The sequence below is a fragment of the Alexandromys fortis genome, unplaced genomic scaffold (genome assembly GCF_014885135.2).
Source record: "Alexandromys fortis isolate MF-2015 unplaced genomic scaffold, M_Fortis_MF-2015_v1.1 scaffold_133, whole genome shotgun sequence".
In the NCBI taxonomy this organism is placed as follows: Eukaryota; Metazoa; Chordata; class Mammalia; order Rodentia; family Cricetidae; genus Alexandromys; species Alexandromys fortis.
Window position 1 is genome coordinate 4,130,776 of NW_026068030.1, and position 21,262 is coordinate 4,152,037.

A 21,262-nucleotide genomic window follows, 5' to 3' on the forward strand; every position below is an offset into this window, starting at 1 on the left:
TCACCAAGGCCAGCTGGACTGTGACTGAAAAAGCATGGGATAAAACCGGACTCTTTGAACATGGCGGACAATGAGGGCTGATGAGAAGCCAAGGACAATGGCACGGGGTTTTGATCCTACTTCATGTTCCGGCTTGGTGGGAGCCTAGCCAGTTTGGACGTTCACCTTCCTAGACATGGACGGAAGGGGTCGGACCTTGGACTTTCCACAGGGCAGGGAACCCTGACTGCTCTTCCCACTGGAGAGGGAGGGGAAGAGGAGTGGGGGGAGGAGGAGAAGAGTGGGGGGGTGGGAGGCTGGGAGGAGGCAGAAATTTATTTTTTTTTTCAATTAAAAAAAAAGAATGTCATGAGTAAGTTTCCAGTCAGTTTGTAGATGCGACTTTGGAACAAATTCAGTTAGGATGTATGCTTTTCATTAGATTAGCAGGTACTCAGAAAATCTGTGTGTTGAGATGCTAAAGCTGTTCAGGTGGCACTCCAGCTGTGAAAAAGGGTAAAGCACTGGGTAAGTTGCCCCTTTTGTTATGTGGTGAAATCTTTACTGTTACAGAGAAAGGCCATCATCCTCCAAGTCTTTACTATTGCACATTCATCTCTAATTCTTTACTGTTATACATAGAAAGGTCATTCCTCTCCAACTCTTCACTGCTATACATGGAGAGACCATCTTTCCCAGGTCTTTAATATATACATTGAATATTTATCTCTCTCCGATTCTCATAAGTTCAATCAAAATTAGCTTTCTTTATATACATTGTAGAATTGTGTTCCAATCATGCAATATTGACACAAATGCTTATTGTGAGGAAGAGAGATGGGATGACTTAAGAGGTCATTTACCTACGTGTTAATAACATTAACTAAATGATAACTACAGTCATCTAAGTTATTTACATTTCACCAAACATGTTTTGACAGGTGAAATAAGTGAAGAATTTCCCCAAAATGGAATACATGCAGATTGGAAAAAAAAAAAAAAACAGCAATGAACAACGTTAGCCAAAACTAATTGGCAATGTGAGCGAGAAGAAAGAACGGCAGTGCATTATTAGCTCTTGGGTGACAGGAAGCCCAGATACAGGGCAGGAACCTGGGGTCCTATTTAAAGAAGGGACCAGAATTAATAATTACAATTTTTCCAAAATGATGAAAAGCCATCAAAGACTTTTCCTTCTGAACTGTAAATATCATAGAAGTGTAGCTCAATCATTTTATATATTAGTCCACCTATAAAATCACCCAGATCAAGCTATGGACCACAGTCCTTAGTTGATCCCAGAAAATCAAACCCTTTGAAGAAAACTACAGTTCTGACTTCTAAAATAATGAGTTGTTTGTATCTGGTTTTGACAGTCATGTAAGTGGAATCACCTGGAATAAGCCATTGTGTTTGATAGTTTTCCTCATTGTTATAATTTGGAATTTATCCTTACATTTGAGTTACTTTAATGATTGCCATAAGAATAATCCTGAAAATGGAAATTAATGGTGGGTCTATTTTGGCTTATATTTTGATGGTACAGCCCATCATTGGGGAAAGGCATGGCTACAAGGACATGAGGCATCTCGTCCCATTAAATCTACAGTCAGGAAGCAGGAGGATGAAGGGTGTTGCTCAGGTTAATTAAGTCCAAAACCTCAGAGCATAGGATGGTGCTGCCCATATCTAGGGGAGATAGTCCTGCCTCAGTTAACCTCATCTAAACCCTCCCCCACAAACATACCAAGATGTCTGCTTTCATGGTGGTTCTAAATCTCATCAAGCTGACATTCAAGATTGTACCATATTCCCTCTTATTTCATGCCTATTTACTATTATTATGATGTGATCTGTGATCATAATTTCTTTGCTGTTCTTTTGTTGATGAACATCTGAGATGAGAGACTTCTCCCATTTTTAAGGAAAGAAAAATTAATTTAATTGGTTGTATTAATGAATCCCAAGGGTCAAGACGTCCTTCTTGCTTAAGTTAGTTACTTTTGTTAGTTACTTTTCTTGTCAGTGTGACAAAAATGCCCGACTGAAACAATGTAAGGAGGGATGATTCATTTTGGCTCAACTTCAGAGGATTCAAAGTCAAAGTTGGTTGACACCCAACATGTTGGCAGGAACAAGAGACAGAGGAAAGATGTTTACTTCATGGCCATCCTGGAAACATAGAAAGAAAATAGGCATGCAGGAGGTCAAAGTATATATGGCCTCCGGGGACATGATCTCAAGTGACTTCCCTCCAAGTCCCTACCATATACTTTTCATCATTCCCCAATAATGCCATCATATTATCAATCCATTAGTGTATTAGTTCATTTATTAGATCAGAGCATCTGTGATCTAATTATCTCTAGGAACATCCATAGGGACATAATAAGAGGTGCATTTTACTAAGTTACTAGGCATTTTTCAATACAATCAAGATGGTGTTGGATATCAAAATTAATCACCCCACTATTGTTGGTTAGTGGGAGTGAGCATATAGTGTTAGATACAGCCTTCATAATTAAGATGTTGAGGGCCTTGCCAATTTTCTCTTCCAAATTGCCTCCTAATCTCATTTATTCAGTCTGAAGATTTGGGAAGCATTTCCCACAAAAAATATATTTAAGAAGCCACAGGATGCTAAAAGCCTATGCTTCATAATGCATAATGCTGAACATCATTTATCAACATATTAATATGTATGATAGAAAAAGTTTCTTTTCTAGAATGCTGGATTAGACAAAGGTAGATATATTTGTATTCAAAGCAGGATTTCTCATAGTCATTATAATATAGTTTTAGGCCTCCAAGTCTTAAATATGAAGTATACATAGCATCCACACTGGAACATTAAACATCTTTTTCCCCATAGAAAGTATACTACTACTTTCAAAACTTAGTAATGCCAGAAACTCCAAATTTTAAAATTATCCATAATTTTATGAACTAGATTATGGCCATATAAAGTTTGTCTACTAGAAACTTGAGCCCTAATGTGATATAGGGCTTGTAGGGCGCCCTAACTAAGAAACTAATGTATTCAACTAAGAAAGTGAATGTATATAAGAATGGGGGAGCCTAGCCAGTTTGGATGTCCACCTTCCTAGACCAGGATGGAGCGGGGAGGACTTTGGACTTTCCACAGGGCAGGGAACCCTGACTGCCCCTCAGACTGGAGAGGGAGGGGGAGAGGAGTGGGGGGAGGGGGAAAGGAGAAGGGGGGGGGGGGGGAAAGGGAGACGGGGAGGGAAATGGGAGGCGGGGAGGAGGCGGAAATCTTTTTTTTTCAATAAAAAATTATATTAAAAAAAAAGAATGGGCCCTTGATACAATAAGATTGATGCCATTACAAGAAGACACATGAAAGAGGTCTCTCTCTTTCTCTCTCTGCCTCAATCTCCTTCCTTTCCTCCCTCCCCTCTCTTTCTGCACATGAGCACAAAGAAAAGGTCATGTGAGGACACAGTAAAAATGCAAGCCAAGAAGAGGCTTTATCAGAAACCTTTTGCAAGATGTTTAATTACACTTTGTAAAGTTGTGTCACTGTGATTGGTTTAATAAAAAAGCTAAACAGGCACTGGGCAGTGGTGGTGCATGCCTTTAATCCCAGCACTAGGGAGGCAGAATCAGGCAGATCTCTGTGAGTTTGAGGCCAGATTGCTCTACAGAGCTAGTTCTAGGACAGGCACCAAAGCTACAGATAATCCCTGTCTCAAAACCATAAAAAAAAAAAAAGCTAAACAACTAATATCTGGAAAGGAGAAATAGGTGGGATTCCAGACATAAAGAACTTTGGGAAGAAGAAAAGGGGAGTTGCCAGCTGGACACAGAGGAAGCAGGACATGCAGGAAGAGAGGTAAAAGCTACAAGTCACACGGCAGCATGTAGATCAATAGACATGGGTTAATTTAAGTTATAAGAGCTAGTTAGAGAAAAGCCTAAGCTAAGGCCAAGCTTTCATAATTAATAAGAAGTCTCTCTGTGTCATTATTGGGAGCTGGCTGGTGGGGCAAAGAAAGACTTGTTATAGAAACAAACACTAATTTCATCTTGAGATGAAGCTTCTACCCTTCATATCCATAAGGAAAAGAGAATGGTGTTAAAGGTACACAGTCTGTGGTCTCTTATTGAAGCATCCAGAGTGGGCTACTGCAAAAATCTTGAAGAAGATTTAGAATTGTTCAGCAAAATAGTGTAGATCCCAAGGAAATAAAATAACTAAATTTTTCCCAGGCTTGTTGGCATCATATCTTAGTTACTTTTCTATTATTGTGAAAATACACCATGACCAAGGTGACTTATAAATCAGTTTACTGGGGGTTATCTTACAGTTTGAGAGGCTGAGTCCATGACCACCATGACAGGGACATGGCAGGAGGCAGGCAAGTATTGCACTGAAGCAATTATTGCAAGCTCACATCTAATCCTCAAGCATAAAGCACAGAGAGCCAACTGGAAATGACATGATCTTTAACATGCCTCCTCCAACAAATCCACACCTTGTCATTCTTCCCAAACAGTTCTATCAACTGAGGACAAACTGAATACACTACAGAATTCATGTGCCATGTAGCAATTTCTCCTCCTGCATTCTTGGGGGTCATGGTGGGGAAAAGTTCACTTTTGCTTCGGTCACTCCATAAACCTAAATGAGGGATTGTTGCATCCCTGAGATATTAGAATGGCCCAGCCAGTTCAGGCCCCTCACTCCTTTCTTTGATGGTATTTACAAGTTGTCTCTTGATAATGATGCGTTTTCATCCCTTCTCCTCTGAACAGAAGATTTATATGTTGTCTAATAAGTTAGACAGCATCATAAATGATTTGCTGTCAAGATTTCAAAGTAAATTTTCTGAAACAGATGACTGTGATTTTGTTTAAATCTAATGAATTGAAGTTTTAGAATATATCTTAGTGGGTTACTGAATTTCTGTTTCTCTCCGAACCCAAGCTCCAGCTGTATGTAGCTAGATACACCACTGAGAACCCCTGATGAAATCTTCCTCTAGGAGCTTATTTTAATCATTTTCTCCTGTGACACATGAGGAACCAAAATTCTCTTCCCAAAATATTTTGATGTCACATTTCAGAAAAGCCATGTGCTTGACTATCTATGATTGAAGTAAGAGTCCATGTGTTCTTTGTATCCCAAACAAGAAGATGCTGGAGCATCACATGCTCCCAGCTGTAGCAACCCCTTTCCAATATGAGTGTCTTTAGGAAGTCATTATGTAAACAAAGATGTGTGCTGTCTACATCCACAACAAGAATCCCCATGACTTTTCACTTCCAAGGCTAGAAAATAATATTGGCAAACTGATCGTGGATGTTATAGGATAAAATACCTCAACTCTCAGTCTACAAAATGCTGAGTACCAAAGTTCCTCTGGGTTCTACTTAGCTGCTTTTTGCACATCTCATTCCAACTCTAAAACAAGAATGTAGGGATTATCTCCACTTTCTCAAGTCCTATTTAATTACAAGCCACTGAACTGTCTTCTCATCTTCTCACCGAAGTTCTCTGCACCACACTCACCTATGGCTTCCCAGCCTGACATGTACTCTGATTATTTGATGCCAGGCATTTTATATTTAAAATGATTGATAATTTTTCCTCACAGAAGCTTTTGAATTTCTTCTTTCACATTAGCCATAACTCCTTTGGATTCACCCCAAATTTCAGATCATTTATTTTCAGTCTCCTTGATTCATTCTTATCCCTTCCGGCTGGAGACTGATAGCAATTTTAAGGCTATTTCCTCTCTGCCTTGGACTCTCAGTGCCAGCTCCTAAAGGAGATTTGAAGGTTTAGTTTTATTTGGGCCATCTCATCCTAAAGCAAAATGTTTTTCATTATTGTAGCCAAGGGGTTGTGCCTCTTTAAGACGTTTCCTCCCTCAGCAACTTATTGATAACATAAAAACAAATATCGAACATCTCAAGTGCATCACGGAGTTCAAAGCCCACTTAAAGAAACTGCTCCTACCTTCAAGCAAGTCTTTTGTGTTCACTTCAGGAGCAAAGTGGCCTGTTAGGATGTAGAGGGAATGACAAAGTGTAAAGTGTGAAGTTTGATAGGAAAGACGGGGGCAATCAAATGAGTGATGTTGATATGGATTGTGGTATATAAAATGAGGTTACAGGGAGAGAAGAGAATGCTTCTCAGTTAAAAGTAGAATTCTTCTATCATTGGGGACTAGCACCTGTTAGGATGGGGAAATCCATAAAATAAAACCTCACAGCATATAACTCTTCCTTCTAGGACCAATGTGTTAGAACATGCTCTTTGAACAAACAAAGCTATCTAAACAAACACTATGGTGGGGAGATTTGTTCATTACCTTCACAATCGGGGAGATGTATGTACAAGTTACTAAAGAACTGGAAAATCACCTCAGTCCTTGGCACTTAGATGAAGAAGTTCATCATTAAGGACTTCTCCCCTAGAAGCTATTCCAAAAATGAAGTAAAGACAAAGTTGGATAAATCATTGTACCCTGTAACTATGAACTTAAACCATAGGGCAACCAAAGTTTGCTCTGTGAAGCCCACATGAAATCTCAGGAAAGGTGTTTGAAGCAGGAGATGGGTAACTATGTTTATTATTACCATGAGTTTACCAATTAGTTGTTGTTGGGTTCAGGCCACAAAAGAACAGCTAATTATATCGACTGTTATTACTTCAACCTGTAGCTTTGTGCCAGAGGAAACCCGTCATCTTAGCGCTTCTATAACCTACCAGTTACAAGCCCCAACTTGCTCTCCTCATTCTCATTTTATGGTTTACTTGTTTATTTGTTGGTGGTTTTTATTTTGTTTGTTTTGCTTTTTGAGACAGACTCATATTTGGTAGCCCTACCTGGCTTGGAATTTACTATGTAGATCAGAGTAGACTCAAACTTGCAGTGATCCTCCTGCCTCGGAAGAGCAGCTGAGATTATAGGCATGCACTACCAGGCTCAGCTCTGGTTCAATTTTAGCTATTCTGTGGCAGTAAGTTCTGAGGATGCTTGCTGAAGTGTTGGCATTTGAAAGGTGGAAGTCACATCTTCGAGAGTCTACCTCTGTCCCCAATTCCCACCCCTTTTTCCTGACCCAACAGAAACAGTAATGGACCAATTCACACCTGTATCGAGCTAGGTAAAATTTGATAGTTAAAAACTAAACTAGCTAAAGCCTAGATTTAAAAAAATTTTTATAGCCAAAGAAGAATTAATAAACTAGGTTTCTTCAGGCTGTGAAATAGGTTTTCAGAGATACCCAGGGCAGCTGTGTAGGTATCATTTCCTTCTTCAGATGATGCCAGAGAAACCCAACCATTCTTGGAGAAGTCTGAGAGGCCAATAGGGAAGGCTGATTTGCCCAGCTGTTGGCATATGCCTCCCCAGCAGTCCATATCACCAGAGTGAGAAGGCAGAGGACAGACTGAAAGAAAAATCAAATGCCTTGGCCATGATTTTTGGAATCTGAGAGATACAAAGCCCAACTGAACCACATAAACCTGTGCAGTTTCAAGATGAAAATAGACAGAGTTGCTGGCCTTCCTTTTCAGGGTTCTGTGGAAAAAAAACGATGTAGGTTGTGCTTTATGGACCATATGTAGAACATGTGATACAATGCCGGTCAGTAAAGAAACTTGCCTTGCATGAAGGTCTAAGTTTAGGTGCCCAGCACTAGGGAAGAGAGACAGGCAATAGTTCAGGGTTTGCTGGCCAGCCAGACTTGACCAAGTTCCAATGTCTCAAAAAATCGAGGTGGATGCGGTCTCAAAAACTACAGCTAAGATTGTTTTCTGGCCGCTAAATCCATGTTTATACATGTGCATTCAAACACACATGAACCTGAACATACACATATACAATTATGTACTCACATGAAAATATTTCTCCAAAAGTTCATCCAGCCATACTCAAGGACCAATGAGCCATAAAATACTATGTGGCTAAGGATAGACAGGACAGATGGCAGGTGCTTGTGAGATTCCAAAGTCTGAACCTGTTTGTTTCTTGAAAACATAGAGAAAAAAAAAACACTGAGGAAAAACCAGGTTACTCACCCTGTGTTTGAAAGATATTCACAGCCAAGATAAGGAAATACTTTCTCATCAACTAGGTTTTGAAATGCTAGGCATAGACCATGATTTGCTAGATATTCAGAGATACAGAAATGGGAAGAAATCTACTTCTCAAGTATCCCCTCTTGAAAAAAAAATCATCGATCTTCTATTGTACCCATAATTTCGCATTTTTCCAGAAAGGCTTATGATTGGAATCATGTGATCAAGTTGGAATATTTCACTAAGGAACATGTTTTTTAAGTAACCATCATTTTTGTCATTGTCTTAATACTTTTTAACACTCCATAATATGTTACTGTCAAGATGTACCACTGAATCACCTAATTAAAGCTGTATTTGTTGCCTCTACATTTGGGCAAAGAGGGAAAAAAAAGTATCCCCTCTTGCCATGACTTACAAAAACACAAGCAACTCTTGCATAGATAAGAATGTAAATATGAATAGACAGACTAAACTATACGTAATTCAAAGCTGTCTTCCATCCAGTGAGACAACTTCCTATAGAATAAAAATGACACTTGAAGATATAAGTTTTGTACCCCCTTTGCCATGTTAATCAGATTTTGATCTCTTATTAAATATTACTTTCAAAGGAAATAAAACATTAATTAAAGTTTCACTTCCAGGAGTAAATGCTTCAAATTTATTCAAGGACTTCCATATAAGAAAGGCTTTCTTTCTCATCTCTCCCCATTGATAGCAAGCTCATTCTGATGTCTTTAGAATTATGCCTTGTTAATGTCTGTGTTTGTTTGTGCATTTATCCAATCACAAGATACATTAAGCAAACTACTTTTAATTAGATACTTGTGTTTATTTGATAAAGTTTTATGAAATATCATGTCTGTCCTCAGGGAGCTTGAATTCCAGAAAGGCAAATCAGAGAGGACCATTTTGCATAAAGTCTCAAAATGATGACAGGGGCTTTTTCTAAGAGTCTAAATGAGACACATAATTGTCTAGCATTTATAAAAGGTCTCCTCTATTCCCACTGAAAAGAAAGAATTGAGTCTGTAATTACTTTCATTCCATAGGGGACATAGGCACAGATTCTAACAATCTAGTTGTGACAGTTGTTTTCTTAATTGCTCTAATTGCTTTATGGGAACACTTATAGCATTGAGGAAGGTTCAAAAGTCAGTGGTGACTGAGGATATTATTGGAAGTACTGAGAAAGTTTTACTTTGTTGTGTAATAGAGGTTCTGTTGTTTTCATCTCGTGATGATTCAGCTATGCTGCAATAGCTCTTCTGTGACAGACAAGCAGAGGTCTTGCCTACCAACGCATAAGGACCATAGAGGAACTGGCAGTGCTGCTTCGTCTTGGGATGGTAAGACATCCCTGAGGAATACAGTTGCCTCTGCCCAACTTCCTCATCTCAAAGATGCTCAGAAACGTTATTCCCTCGTCTCACGCATTTCACAGAGATCTAGTCTGAGAAAAACAAAATCACAACCAATTTAATTAAAATATTTAATTGCATTTTATTTTCAATTCTAGAATTAGGCAGCATCTTATTCTGTATTCTACAAAACAGAATGAATGGACCAATGAGCTCAACAGAGGGAATTGGCATAAAGCAAAATATAAAAGGCAGGAAAGAGCAAAAGGAGGCAGAAACCAACAGAAAGCATATGGGTCATTGCAAAAGCATCCTGTATAGGATTAAAATGGAGAGGGCTTCCTTAGAATGTTGGCTCAGAGGCATGCCTCCCCTTATTGGTGCCTGGGAATCCCCTCTTCTCTAGAAAATTGGCCTGTGCTAACATTCAGTTTGATTCTATGTCAGTTGGCACGAGTGAGTCCATCCATGTTGGTACAGCCTGATCTGCGGCAGCCTTTGTCCAAACAACGGTCTCCCATGTATTTGTTTAGCAGTTGCTCCTGCTGAGAGGATGTGAAAATAGTTTCACATCATTCTCTTCGAGGCTACCCAAACCTCCCTACAAGCTTCTCTAAGGAAAGTCCTTTCCCTCTGCTGGGACTTGCAGGTCAGACCTCTAGAATGGGAACTCTCATAACATCTGATAAGAAAACAAATTCTCTACAGCGTTTTCCTTTTATAAAATGTTTTACTTTTGTGTTTTCACTGAGCTGAGGGAAAGACTGAGCTGCCCAGAGGCTTGCTTGCTGTCTCAGCAGGCAGGGTACGGGCAGCAGAGTACAACTGAAATCCTCAGGAAAGCTGTACTGAAGTAGAAAGTTCTAGAATAGACTCAGAGACTCAATTTGACTTTTGTAACTAACAAATCTGATAAACTATGCAAGAGTCTGAGTCAGGGCCCCTCTGAGATGCATGTACAAGTCTGCTATCACACGTAATTAGTGTGTGTGCTAACATGATAAACAGTACTTAGTGTCTCCAAATATTAAATTGACCTCCATCTCTAACGGTCATTGATTCCAACGAAATCATGTTTGCATACAGAAATTTATAAGAATAAAAAGCTTCATGCAAAGTTCTAAGAAGAGACATCAGGTTTTGAGCAGTGGTTCTCAACCTTCCCAATGCTGGGACCCTTTTATATAGTTCCCTATGTTGTCGTGACCCTCAACCATAAATTTTTGTTGATACTTCATAACTGTGATTTTGTTACTGTTATGAATCGTGACATAAATATCTGTGTTTTCTGATGGTCTTAGGTGACCCCTGTGAAAGGATCATTTAAGCCCCAAAGGGGTCACAACCCCCAGGTTGAGAACCGATGCTTTTGAGAAACACCTTCCAGCTCTCAGGGCAGGTGCTGCAAAATCACATCAGAAACTGTGCTAATTTAGCTGCTTACTGCTGTCTGTGGATTTTTTTCCATAGGCAATAAGGTATCTGTTGTTTTTTTTAGTTGTACATTTCATCTGTGTCTCTCTGAAACTTTAAATTTGTGGCGTTCTACTCAGATATAGGCACAAGTGTATGTAAAATATTGCAAGCATTCTTGAACTTAGGACATGTTTGTAGCTTCAATATGTAAGATTAGTTGTGAATCTTGCGAAATCTGCTTTCATCTAGAAATAAGTTTAACATGACAAAGACTTCTAATTGACATGGAGGGTTGTTTATTTGCTTATTTTTTTATTATTTTCATTTTTTCTTTTTTTTTTTTAGGAACTCCCAGAATGAGAAACAAATAGATTAGACTTTAATCTAAACTATCCTTTATGAACTGGTGATTGTGGCCAACATAAATTCTCTATTCCTCATGCTTGTCAATGGTGTAGTGGTGATAGCACACATTACAAAGAAGCCCTAATAAAAATGATTTAAAAATTTCAGTTTTATTGACAATGATACAAAATTGATTGTACTGATGAAATTTGGCTTGTAAATACCTATTATTCTCAATGGTAATCAGTTTCTAATAAAATAATCGAATGATGGCTAATTATAATGTAACAATGCCCAAACTTCTGGAAACTGTGTTCAAAGATTTATTACATTCTATTTATTTAATTTATTTAACTAATTTAATACTTGATTTAAATAATTCAATCTATCAATTTAATTTATTTAAATCTTTTTACAAAGATTTAAGTACTATGTTTCCAAGCTTATCCTGTGCTATTAAATTACATAGCAATTAAAATACTTGTAGGCTTTTGTTTTTTAAAAATTCTTATCTGGTGTTTTTAAATAGAATACCATGTTTCATTGCATCACTTATCATAGACACAGGCAAGGATCCTATGCAACCTGAATTCTTATTATGCTCAGGTAGAAATGTAAATTGATATGCACTCTAGAGAAAACAGCTTGAAATTATTCACAAAAGTTAAGCAGACTTTATAACCCAGCATTTCTTGTTTTGTGTAAACATCCATCAATGCCAGTAGGTAATTCCATTAGAAGGATGCTCAGGGCAGATTTAGGTGCAATATCCAAACCCTGGAGTCCTCCCCGCTGACAACAGGAGAAGCCTCATTCCCATTGTTTGGTGATATTACATTTTCACTAGTGAAGCACAACATTTCATTTAGAGTACGACCCAAAGGATTTTGGATATTTGAATATTTTGAATTAAATAGAAAATACCTTTAACGTGTGTATTGACTACAGGAAATGTGTGGGAGAGGTGCTTCTGGATCACTAAAGGTACTCCAAACTAGGGTTTGAGTTACAATTGCACAAGTAGATGTGTGAATCATACATGGATTACATATGCATATGTAAAAACCCATCCCATGATCAGTGTACATTTATTACACAATGTCATGGAGATTCTCCCTCTCAAAAGTCTTATGACTTGTTGTATGTGTGCACATGTACTTTACACGCTGAGCCATCTCCACAGCCCACGTCTCCTATTTACAAAATTATCCACTCTATCTTTCAGAAGCCCAAAGAATTAAGCTCTAAGAGTTCATTCAGGGCAGCCCATTCTGCTCAGGAACCTGGTGTGTACCGAAGATACTACATGTTGCATACAGACACTGCAAAGTCAACCACAAAGTCACTTCTGGGTCAAACAAAAGCAGATTGCAAGAGGAATTTGGATTTTAGGATATAGTTTGTGGAGCAGCAGTTTAGCGATGCACCCTAAGCGGCATTAACTCATAAAGGACATTAGCACCATGTCCATGGGAATCATTTCTAACAGGCTGTCAAATTAAAGTGTGCAGTTAGGCTACCTTCATTTATTGTTCCTTTAAGAGTAAATATCAAGTTTACTATCTAAGGCTTTGGTGTAGGAGCATAGCTTATTTGAAATGTCTTTACTGCATGAATATGTACCCCAGAATTTGGATAACCAGTACCCACATAAAAATCTGGGCAGATTATCACATATCTAATTCCAATCCTGAGTAGGCTGAGACAGGATTCCTGAGGTTTGCAGGTCATCCAGTCTATCTGAATCAGCAAGCTCCAAGTTCAGAAAGAGTCTGTTCCAGAAAATAAGATGTAGATCAATGGAATAAGACACCTAGTATGGACATTTGAAACTCAAATGCAGTTGCACACATGTGTGGGCATCCTTACATATAACATGTACATGCACACAAGAACACATGCATAACTTTTCAAAAACAGAACATTTTCTTCCTGTTTGAAGTGACTTTAACTGTTTGAATTTCTGCTAAAGGAAAGTAAGTTTGCACAAAAGAAAACCTACTGGCAGGTTTGAAGCCTGGTTACCAGGAACAAGAAGACTCAGGTGTAACAGTGTTTTCTGGACATGACAGGACACTAACAACAGTGTTCTGTTAGTTGCTTTTATAATACCTGACCAAGATAAAGCCAGTCAACACTGTTAAATGGACATGGTGTGCTCATGAATCCTTACCTCTATTTGAGAAGCCATTGGGCATTAATGACTACTAGAATAGAGGAATTTTTAATAAAGGTATATGTAGGAGGAGACACTTGTTCATTCCCGGTCACCCAGAACCAAAATAATCACATAGAAACTGTATTATTTAAATCACTGCTTGACCCATTAGCTCTAACTTCTTATTGGCTAACTCTTACATTTTAGTTTAACCCATTTCTAGTATTTTGTATATCAGCATGAGGTTGTGGCCTACCATCAAAGTTTCAGCATGTCTATCTCTGGCGGTGGATCCATGGCATCCCCTGACTCAGCCTTTCTTCTCCCAGCATTCAGTTCCATCTTCCCCACCTACCTATGTTCTGCCCTATCAACAGGCCAATGCAGTTTCTTTATTCATTAATGGTAATCACAGCACACAGAGAGGCCTCCCACATCACCTCCCCTTTTCTGTTTAAATAAAAAGAAAGGTTTTAACTTTAACATAGTAAAATTACATATAACAAAACAGTTACCAAACAAGAATTACACTTACAATATATCTATTTTATCTTTTATCATAACTAAGGAAAACTATAACTATAAATTCTTCAACTCCATCAAAGACTCCAGAAAAATATAACATTACCTAAGTAAACAGAAAGTACATTGCAAGCAACTTCCAAAATTCTACAATTAACAGAGATATCTCACTGCCTGGACAGTTAACCAAAGTTGTTCTGTACCGTTGGGGCATCCATCTTTAGCTTACTGGCCCATAGCATCTAGCAGACTTTTCGACAAAGCAGGAAATTTCAAAGGCAGTTCAGTCACTTTCTTCTGTATCCTGCAGAATGTCTCACAGCCTCTTTCATGAAGCAGGAACACCGAAGGATTATCTCACCTTTAGGCAAGTTCAGCAGTCATCTCTCTGTGGGTCCTGAATGTTCAGCTAATCTGTCCAGGCAAGAATAGTTTCTTGCCCAAATATCTAGCAAATTCCACAAGGTGCCTCTTCAATGCCCATCTTCCTCTTGAAGTAGTTTGGTGCTGCCAAGAGCAGACGTATCTCATTGTCATGAAAAGTCCTAAGTTATTTAAACATTTTAAATGCCATATTCTGAAATTCTTTGAAAGATTTGAAGAATACCTATCTAACTGAAATATATCTCTATATATCTAGAAAACCTAATTAACATGACTACAATCTTGACTATTATAGACAAATACCTATTAAGCTTTATTTCTTAATTATGCATTATATTTTCAAATGAACTACACAATCACAATACCTTAATCAAGAGCAGAAATATAACAAAATTGACCTTAAATTTGTATTAATAAACCAAGATCCATACCAATGCAAATCTCTATAGCACATTACCCTTTAAATGCAGACAAACATTTATAGACAATATTTGGGAATATGGGCATAATTATTTCTCTCCAAACTGTTTCCTGCTATTTATTGGGTCAAGTATTTTCTTTGTGGAGGTATTCACAGCAACCTTTCAGGGAGTCTTGTTCCATCATACTACACTGATCTGGAAGCAATCCACAGGTTCTCATCTTCTGAGAAAACTCTCTTTTCCAAAGCAACATATCCTTAGACTCAAATTTTGGAATCAATATACCTTTATGTTGGTTTAGCTTAGCAGTCCATACAATGAGATGTCTCTCTGTACTTAGCTCCTTCACAGCCAAAAAATTCAAAGAAAACACAATAATATACATAATCCAGACGCTCTGTAAATTTTCCATCTTTGCGTGGCTTATTTTTCTTTCTGTACTCTGTCTCTTTAAAGACTTACCTTTAAAAAAAAAAGCATTAACTTTATTTTATGACTATACTCTTTTTCTTCTCTCTTCCAAAGCCTAGGCACACTTATTCAACACTGACTTGTTTAGAGTTATTTTTCCTCTGGATTTGTTTTTATTGCATATTTGTAATTCTTTAATGTCCATGACCGCTTTTTAAAATGCTAAGCACTTCTTAAAACTTAAGTTGCACCATTAGTATGGCATATACAGTAATACCTGCTTGCTCCACATAGTCCAGCATGGTGGAGCCAACTTGCGCCTCTGAGCCACTCACGCTGCCCCAGTTCCAGGCACAAAGTTGGTCCATGTTGCCATCAAGCAGGTTTCAGCACACTGCTCACAAAACCCATTCAAATACTTGGTCTCCCAAAAGAGGCAAAGGTCTCACTGGCAGTGTGGCCCAGAAGGCCGGCATTTTAAGACAGTTGTGGCTTTCTTCCTATGGCTGAATCAGGAACATCTCTCGTAAAGGACTTGCAGCAAGCCGCCAAAAACAGCAAGAAGCTGTTTTAAACTCTGCATTTTTGTGTGTGTGTAGAATTCCTTTTCAAGACCTCTCAGGTTTTATGTGGATTTAGTTGGCCACATAGGTGCCAGTTTGTAGGAGGGGGTGCTTATTTGTTCCCAGCCACCCAGAATCAAAATAATCGCACAGAAACTGTATTATTTAAATCACTGCTTGACCCATTAGCTCTAACTTCTTATTGGCTAACTCTTACATCTTAGTTTAACCTATTTCTAGTATTTTGTATATCAGCATGAGGTTGTGGCCTACCAGCAAAGTTTCAGTATGTCTATCTCTGGCAGTGGATCCATGGCATCCCCTGACTCAGCCTTTCTTCTCCCAGCATTCAGTTCCATCTTCCCCGCCTACCTAAGTTCTGTTCTATCAACAGGCCAATGCAATTTCTTTATTCATTAATGGTAATCACAACACACAAAAGGGACTCCCACATCAGGTATAGAATGTGGTAGGTCAGCCTCACTCTAGTAGATGGTCCCACACCCAAAAACATTATGAGCAGCACTGACTGGATTCAGTGGGTTATAAAAAAATCATGAAATTGGAAGGGACATTAAAAATGTGGGTGGATCTGGGAGGAGTTATGGGTAGGAGAGGAGAATGTATATGATAAAATACGTTGCATGAATACAGGAAATTTTCAAACAATTGATACAAAAATTAAGTAATTCAAAGTAGGTGTGGAATCAAGTTAGAAGGTGGAAAAGTGCAGGATAAACAGATGAACCTAGGCAGAAAACCAAACAGGGTTCAAATCTCAGCTCCGCTTCTCATTATCCATAGAGCTAAGTACTGATGGAGCACCTGCTTTATGCTGGAGACATCCGTGAACTATTTCAGTGCTTCACGTAAACAAGGAAAGACCAGAAAACAAAAGCTAATCCATATTTAGCTGATGCCCAGTAGGGAAGAAAGTCTCTGAAGAAATTGCTTCAACAATTAAAGAGGCAAAGATTTTCAACAGGGATTTGGTCTATCATTTAGGTGGCTTTGTTGAACTTTCCATTAACTTTAAATGTGAGCATCTGTGGGGTATGTGGTTTGGTCTAATTTCCACTTAAATAGCCAATGGCTTATTAGGTATAGGTTCTGGAGACAAGGATGTCAGTACTATTTTCCATCAGATGACCATGCCAGCATTGCCTCTGAGCCACAGTCTGAGTGCTTACAGGGGAGGAGAGCAAACTCCATCTGGGATTTTACTCAGTACATTTCTGAAGCACGATTAAAAATGCCATCATTGATCAGAGACAACTATAATCCTAACACCGTCTCTCATGTTTTTTCTGTCTCCCTGTGATTCAGGAGGAAGGATGCTGGCTTCTTATCCTACAAAGATCACCTGCCAGTGAGCCAGGTGGTGGTTGGAGATACTGACCGGCAAGGCTCAGAAGCCAAGCTGAGCGTGGGTCCTCTGCGCTGCCAAGGAGACAGTAAGTTTGCCCAGCAGCTGTGACTTGCATTTTCTTATCACATTGAAATAATGTTTCCATGTTGCTCAGAAGATGCCAGAAAACAGACTTTTTCTTCAAATATATCACACAACGCAAGTGGGGCACAATAGAGAGAGCTACATGGATCTTTATAGTAAAGAGGGTGTGTCTAATATAGAAGCCTCCATTCAGGCATAAGATGTGGATATTCATCTTTTTTGTCTATTCATATGTAACAAGCTTGACTACCTAAGCTTACGGTAGCATAAATTGCAATGTAATAGCATAAAAGTGCCACTCAACAGCTGGGATTCCACTGCGTGCTGCTGTTAATGCCATTAGCATGACTATTTATATCACCATAAACTCAGTTTTATGGTGATATAAATAGTAGCATTATGGCTTAATGTATTATTGTAAACTTGGATTATGGCCATATAAAGTTTGACATTATGGCTATCAAACTCCATCATCATCAAAGCTTGATGGTCCCGCGAAAGGCAAAGATTGTTTCTATAACGATGTCCTGCTTTCAGGCTTAGGCACCAGAGAGGACTGGGGAGCTGCTAGCTTGGACAGTGGGAGGTAAGAGAGTCAACATTATGGTCCCACCTAATTAAGGGCACTATTCAGATTTAATGTTGTTTGATACCCTTCGGTGTACTTTATGTGCACTGGGAGGGGAGCAGGGGAAGGTTGCTATGGGGATTCAGCAATGAGCATCCTGGGCATCATTTCCCTCTATTTCCTGCACATGTGATTCAGGCAACACTCCTGGGAATTCTGTGCTTTTTGCTTGTATACTAGGCAAAGGGAGACCTAGATTCTACTCCCTCAATAACTGGCTCACTCAAAGACCCCAAGCAAGCCTCTCTTTTTATCAGCTGTGGTAATGAGAATGCCACCTGTGCCCCAACGCCTCCTGGGAAGGCCATAAAGGTTTTTACTGCCTGGGATTGAATTCTTACTAGCAAAAGATTATGTGAGGTGGAATATTCTTTACAACTTCTGTAAATCAATGGAGAAATAGGCCTATTCAATAATAGATTCTTGCAACCACTCAAAAAAAAATGTAAGGATACACTCTTAGCAGTTTACTGCTTAGCTAATTGAGACTGTCAGCAGTTAAACAAGGGATGTTCCTAACATAACACAAAGAAGGGGGGAGGTGTTTGGACTGATCTTTCTCTTGTTACACTGGGAAAAAATGTTATCTACAGAACTGAGATTGGTCAAAAGGTCTTTATGAAGCCTTGGCTATAAACAGTAAAACTTCATTTGTGTATCCAGACTTGGTAGAATTGCACAAAAAGATACTTGGTTTCAGCTCATTAAGAAAAGATACTGACACAGAACAGTAAACAATATGAATATTAAGTAAATGTCAGGAGCCATTTCCCCCCTAACAATCATTACAGAGACCATCACTCTAGGGAGTCTGCAGAGAACCTCACACCCATAGTTATGTTCTATTGACAAAACCTGCCCCTCACCCAATTAACTGCTAATCTTAGCGGAACCAGCCTCACATTCCAGCTAACCAGGGAACCAGGTGTGGCCACTTGTGACTTCTGGCCTGTCTGTCTGAATGTAACCGAGCTATGTGACCGGAACCACGCGGCCTGCGAGATCCCGTACCCTGCCCCTCATCCCTTACCATATATAAACTGTAACCCGTCCCTAATAAACTGAGGCCTTAACAAAGTTGCTTGGCCTCGTTCTTCTGTCTTAGCTCATTCCCTTCCAGGTAGCGCCCCTCCGAGACCCTGGAATAACTGGATTGCGGGTGGGTTACTAACCCCTAGACTGAGTAGCCCACCCAACGCAATCCACAAGTAAATATGCTAAGAGAGGGACTATCGTGTTCTTTACAGTATTGTAGACTGAAAGTCAATTTTATGTCATAATTACTTATCAATATATAAAATAAAATACCTTTGGCTTATCAATTATAATTCTGAATTTCACTTCGAATTAGAGAAAAATTCTCATTAAGTGGCTGATTGACTTACTTTCACAGGAAGTTTATATGCAAAAGTATATTATTTTTATACATAGTATATTATTTTTAGCTAATATGATATTGATGCTCCCTAATCAATATACCAGGCTCAGGAAGAATTTATCATGGGTTTGCTTTTTATGCAGCACTTCACTAAGTGATCTGGAAATAGGAAAAGGTAGTTCAGAAGTGTCTGAGAAATTTGCATGAAAAAGTATTAGAAGATACAGATACTTTATCATTGTACTGACCAGTTTTGTGTTAACTTGACACTATCTAGAGTCATCAGAGAGGAAGAAACCTCAGTTGAGGAAATGCCTCCTTGAGGTCCAACCATAAGGCATTTCTCAATTACTGATCAGTGCGGGAGGCCCCAGCCCATGATGGGTGGTGCCATTCTTAGGCTGGTCATCTAGAAAAAGACTGAGCAAGCCATGAGGAGCAAGTCAGTAAGCAGCACCGCTTCGTGGTTTCTGCATTAGCCCAAGTCTCCATGTTCTTGCCCTGTTTGAGTTCCTGACATGGTTTCCTTCAATGATGAATAGCAATGTGGAAGTGTAAGCCCAATCAATGCTTTCCTCTCCAACTTGCTTTAGGGTCATGGTGTTTTGCTACAGCAATAGAAACTCTAACTGAAATAATTATTTAATGTTAGGTTTTCTGATATAATATTATTGTAACTAATTTCTCAAGAAAGGAGTAATAGAAGGTGCAATTGTTAAGATAGGTGTGTGTGTATGTGTGTGTGTAGTACGTGTGTGTGTGTGTGTGTGTGTGTGTGTGTGTGTGTGTGTGTGTGAAAAAGAGACAGCAAATCAGCAAGAGAGACTAATTCTGGGATTCTGGAATATCTCCCTCTAACACTCTCCATTTATTTTTGAGGCAAGGTCTCTCACTGGACCTGACACTCACTATTTTGGCTGGTCTAGCTGACCAATGAGCCTCTGGAATCTACCTGTCTATGATCTCCACATGGGGATTACAGTATACAGAACCATGCCCTATCTTTTAAAATGGGTTTTAGAGATCTAAACTGAGGCCCCTTTGCTTTCTTAGCAAGCACTTTATCTACTGAGGCATCTCCCTACATGGACTCCATATTAATAAAAGTCAGAAAATAAGAAAAGCATGATGATAAATGTTCATTTAAGTTTCTAAGTCAAGATTGTTTTCAGATGCATTATTAGGACTGTATTAGTCAGAGTTCTTGAAGGGAAAAGAAATGATAGAATGATAAATGATAGTATACACACACACACACTTGCAGAGAGAGGCAGTTTGTAAGGTTAGCTTAAAGTCTGTGAGTAGGCCAGTAATGGCTGTCTCCTGGTGGAACAGTCAAGAATTGAGTGTTTGTTCAGTCCGTGAGGCTGGATGCCCTAGCTAGACTTTAGCTGACATTGGACTTTTGGAGAAGAAATGATGTGTGAGTGATTTCTTATTAATAAAGAAACTGCCTAAGCCCCTTGATAGGCCAACCCTTAGGTGGGTGGAGTAAACAGAACAGAATGCTGGGAAAAAGAAGCTGAGTCAAGGAGTTGCCATGGTTCTCCCACTCCAGACAAACGCAGGTTAAGATCCTCCCTGGTAAGCCACCTCGTGGGCTACACAGAATATTAGAAATGGGTTAGAACAATATGTAAGAGCTAGCCAATAAGAGGCTACATATAACGGGCCAGGCAGTGTTTAAAAAAATACAGTTTCCGTGTAATTATTTCGGGGCATAACCTAGCCATGCAGGGGGCCGGGGGCCGGGGATGCAGTCCCGCTGCTCCTAAATCAACAAAGAAAGTTCTAACACTTTTAGGAATGATTCAGCAGAAGGACAGATGAACTTGCCAGGGAGAGTGAGGGAAAGCAGACAAAAAGCAAAAGCTTCCTTCTCCCTGTGTTTGTATGTAGGGTGACACCAGAAGGCGTGGCCCAGATTTATCGTGGGTCTTCTGAACACAAATCATCTAACCTAGAAATCCCTCTCATGTACGTCCTGATGCTTGGGTTTGGGTTGGCTCCAGATGTAGTCAGACTGACAATCAAGAGAAGACATCACAAGGACCCATTATTTATGAAAATAGCTATCTCATCAGTGAACAATGAACCGTCTTGGTATAGGGAGGATAATATAGATTCAGAGAGATGCTTTTAAATCATATTTCACCTAATATTTATGAAAACTGTAATGATAG

The 21,262-nt window shown here is 39.1% G+C and overlaps 1 protein-coding gene across 1 annotated transcript in view; it reads left to right on the plus strand.

The window, feature by feature from the left end:
- Nucleotides 1–21,262, plus strand: part of Cntnap2 (contactin associated protein 2) — a 1,600,222-nt gene that overhangs the window by 1,131,067 nt on the left and 447,893 nt on the right. Inside the window, exon 16 of the mRNA XM_050164469.1 lies at nucleotides 16,947–17,074. Within this exon, the coding sequence (XP_050020426.1) occupies nucleotides 16,947–17,074 (128 nt within the window). The remainder of the gene's footprint in view (nucleotides 1–16,946; nucleotides 17,075–21,262) is intronic.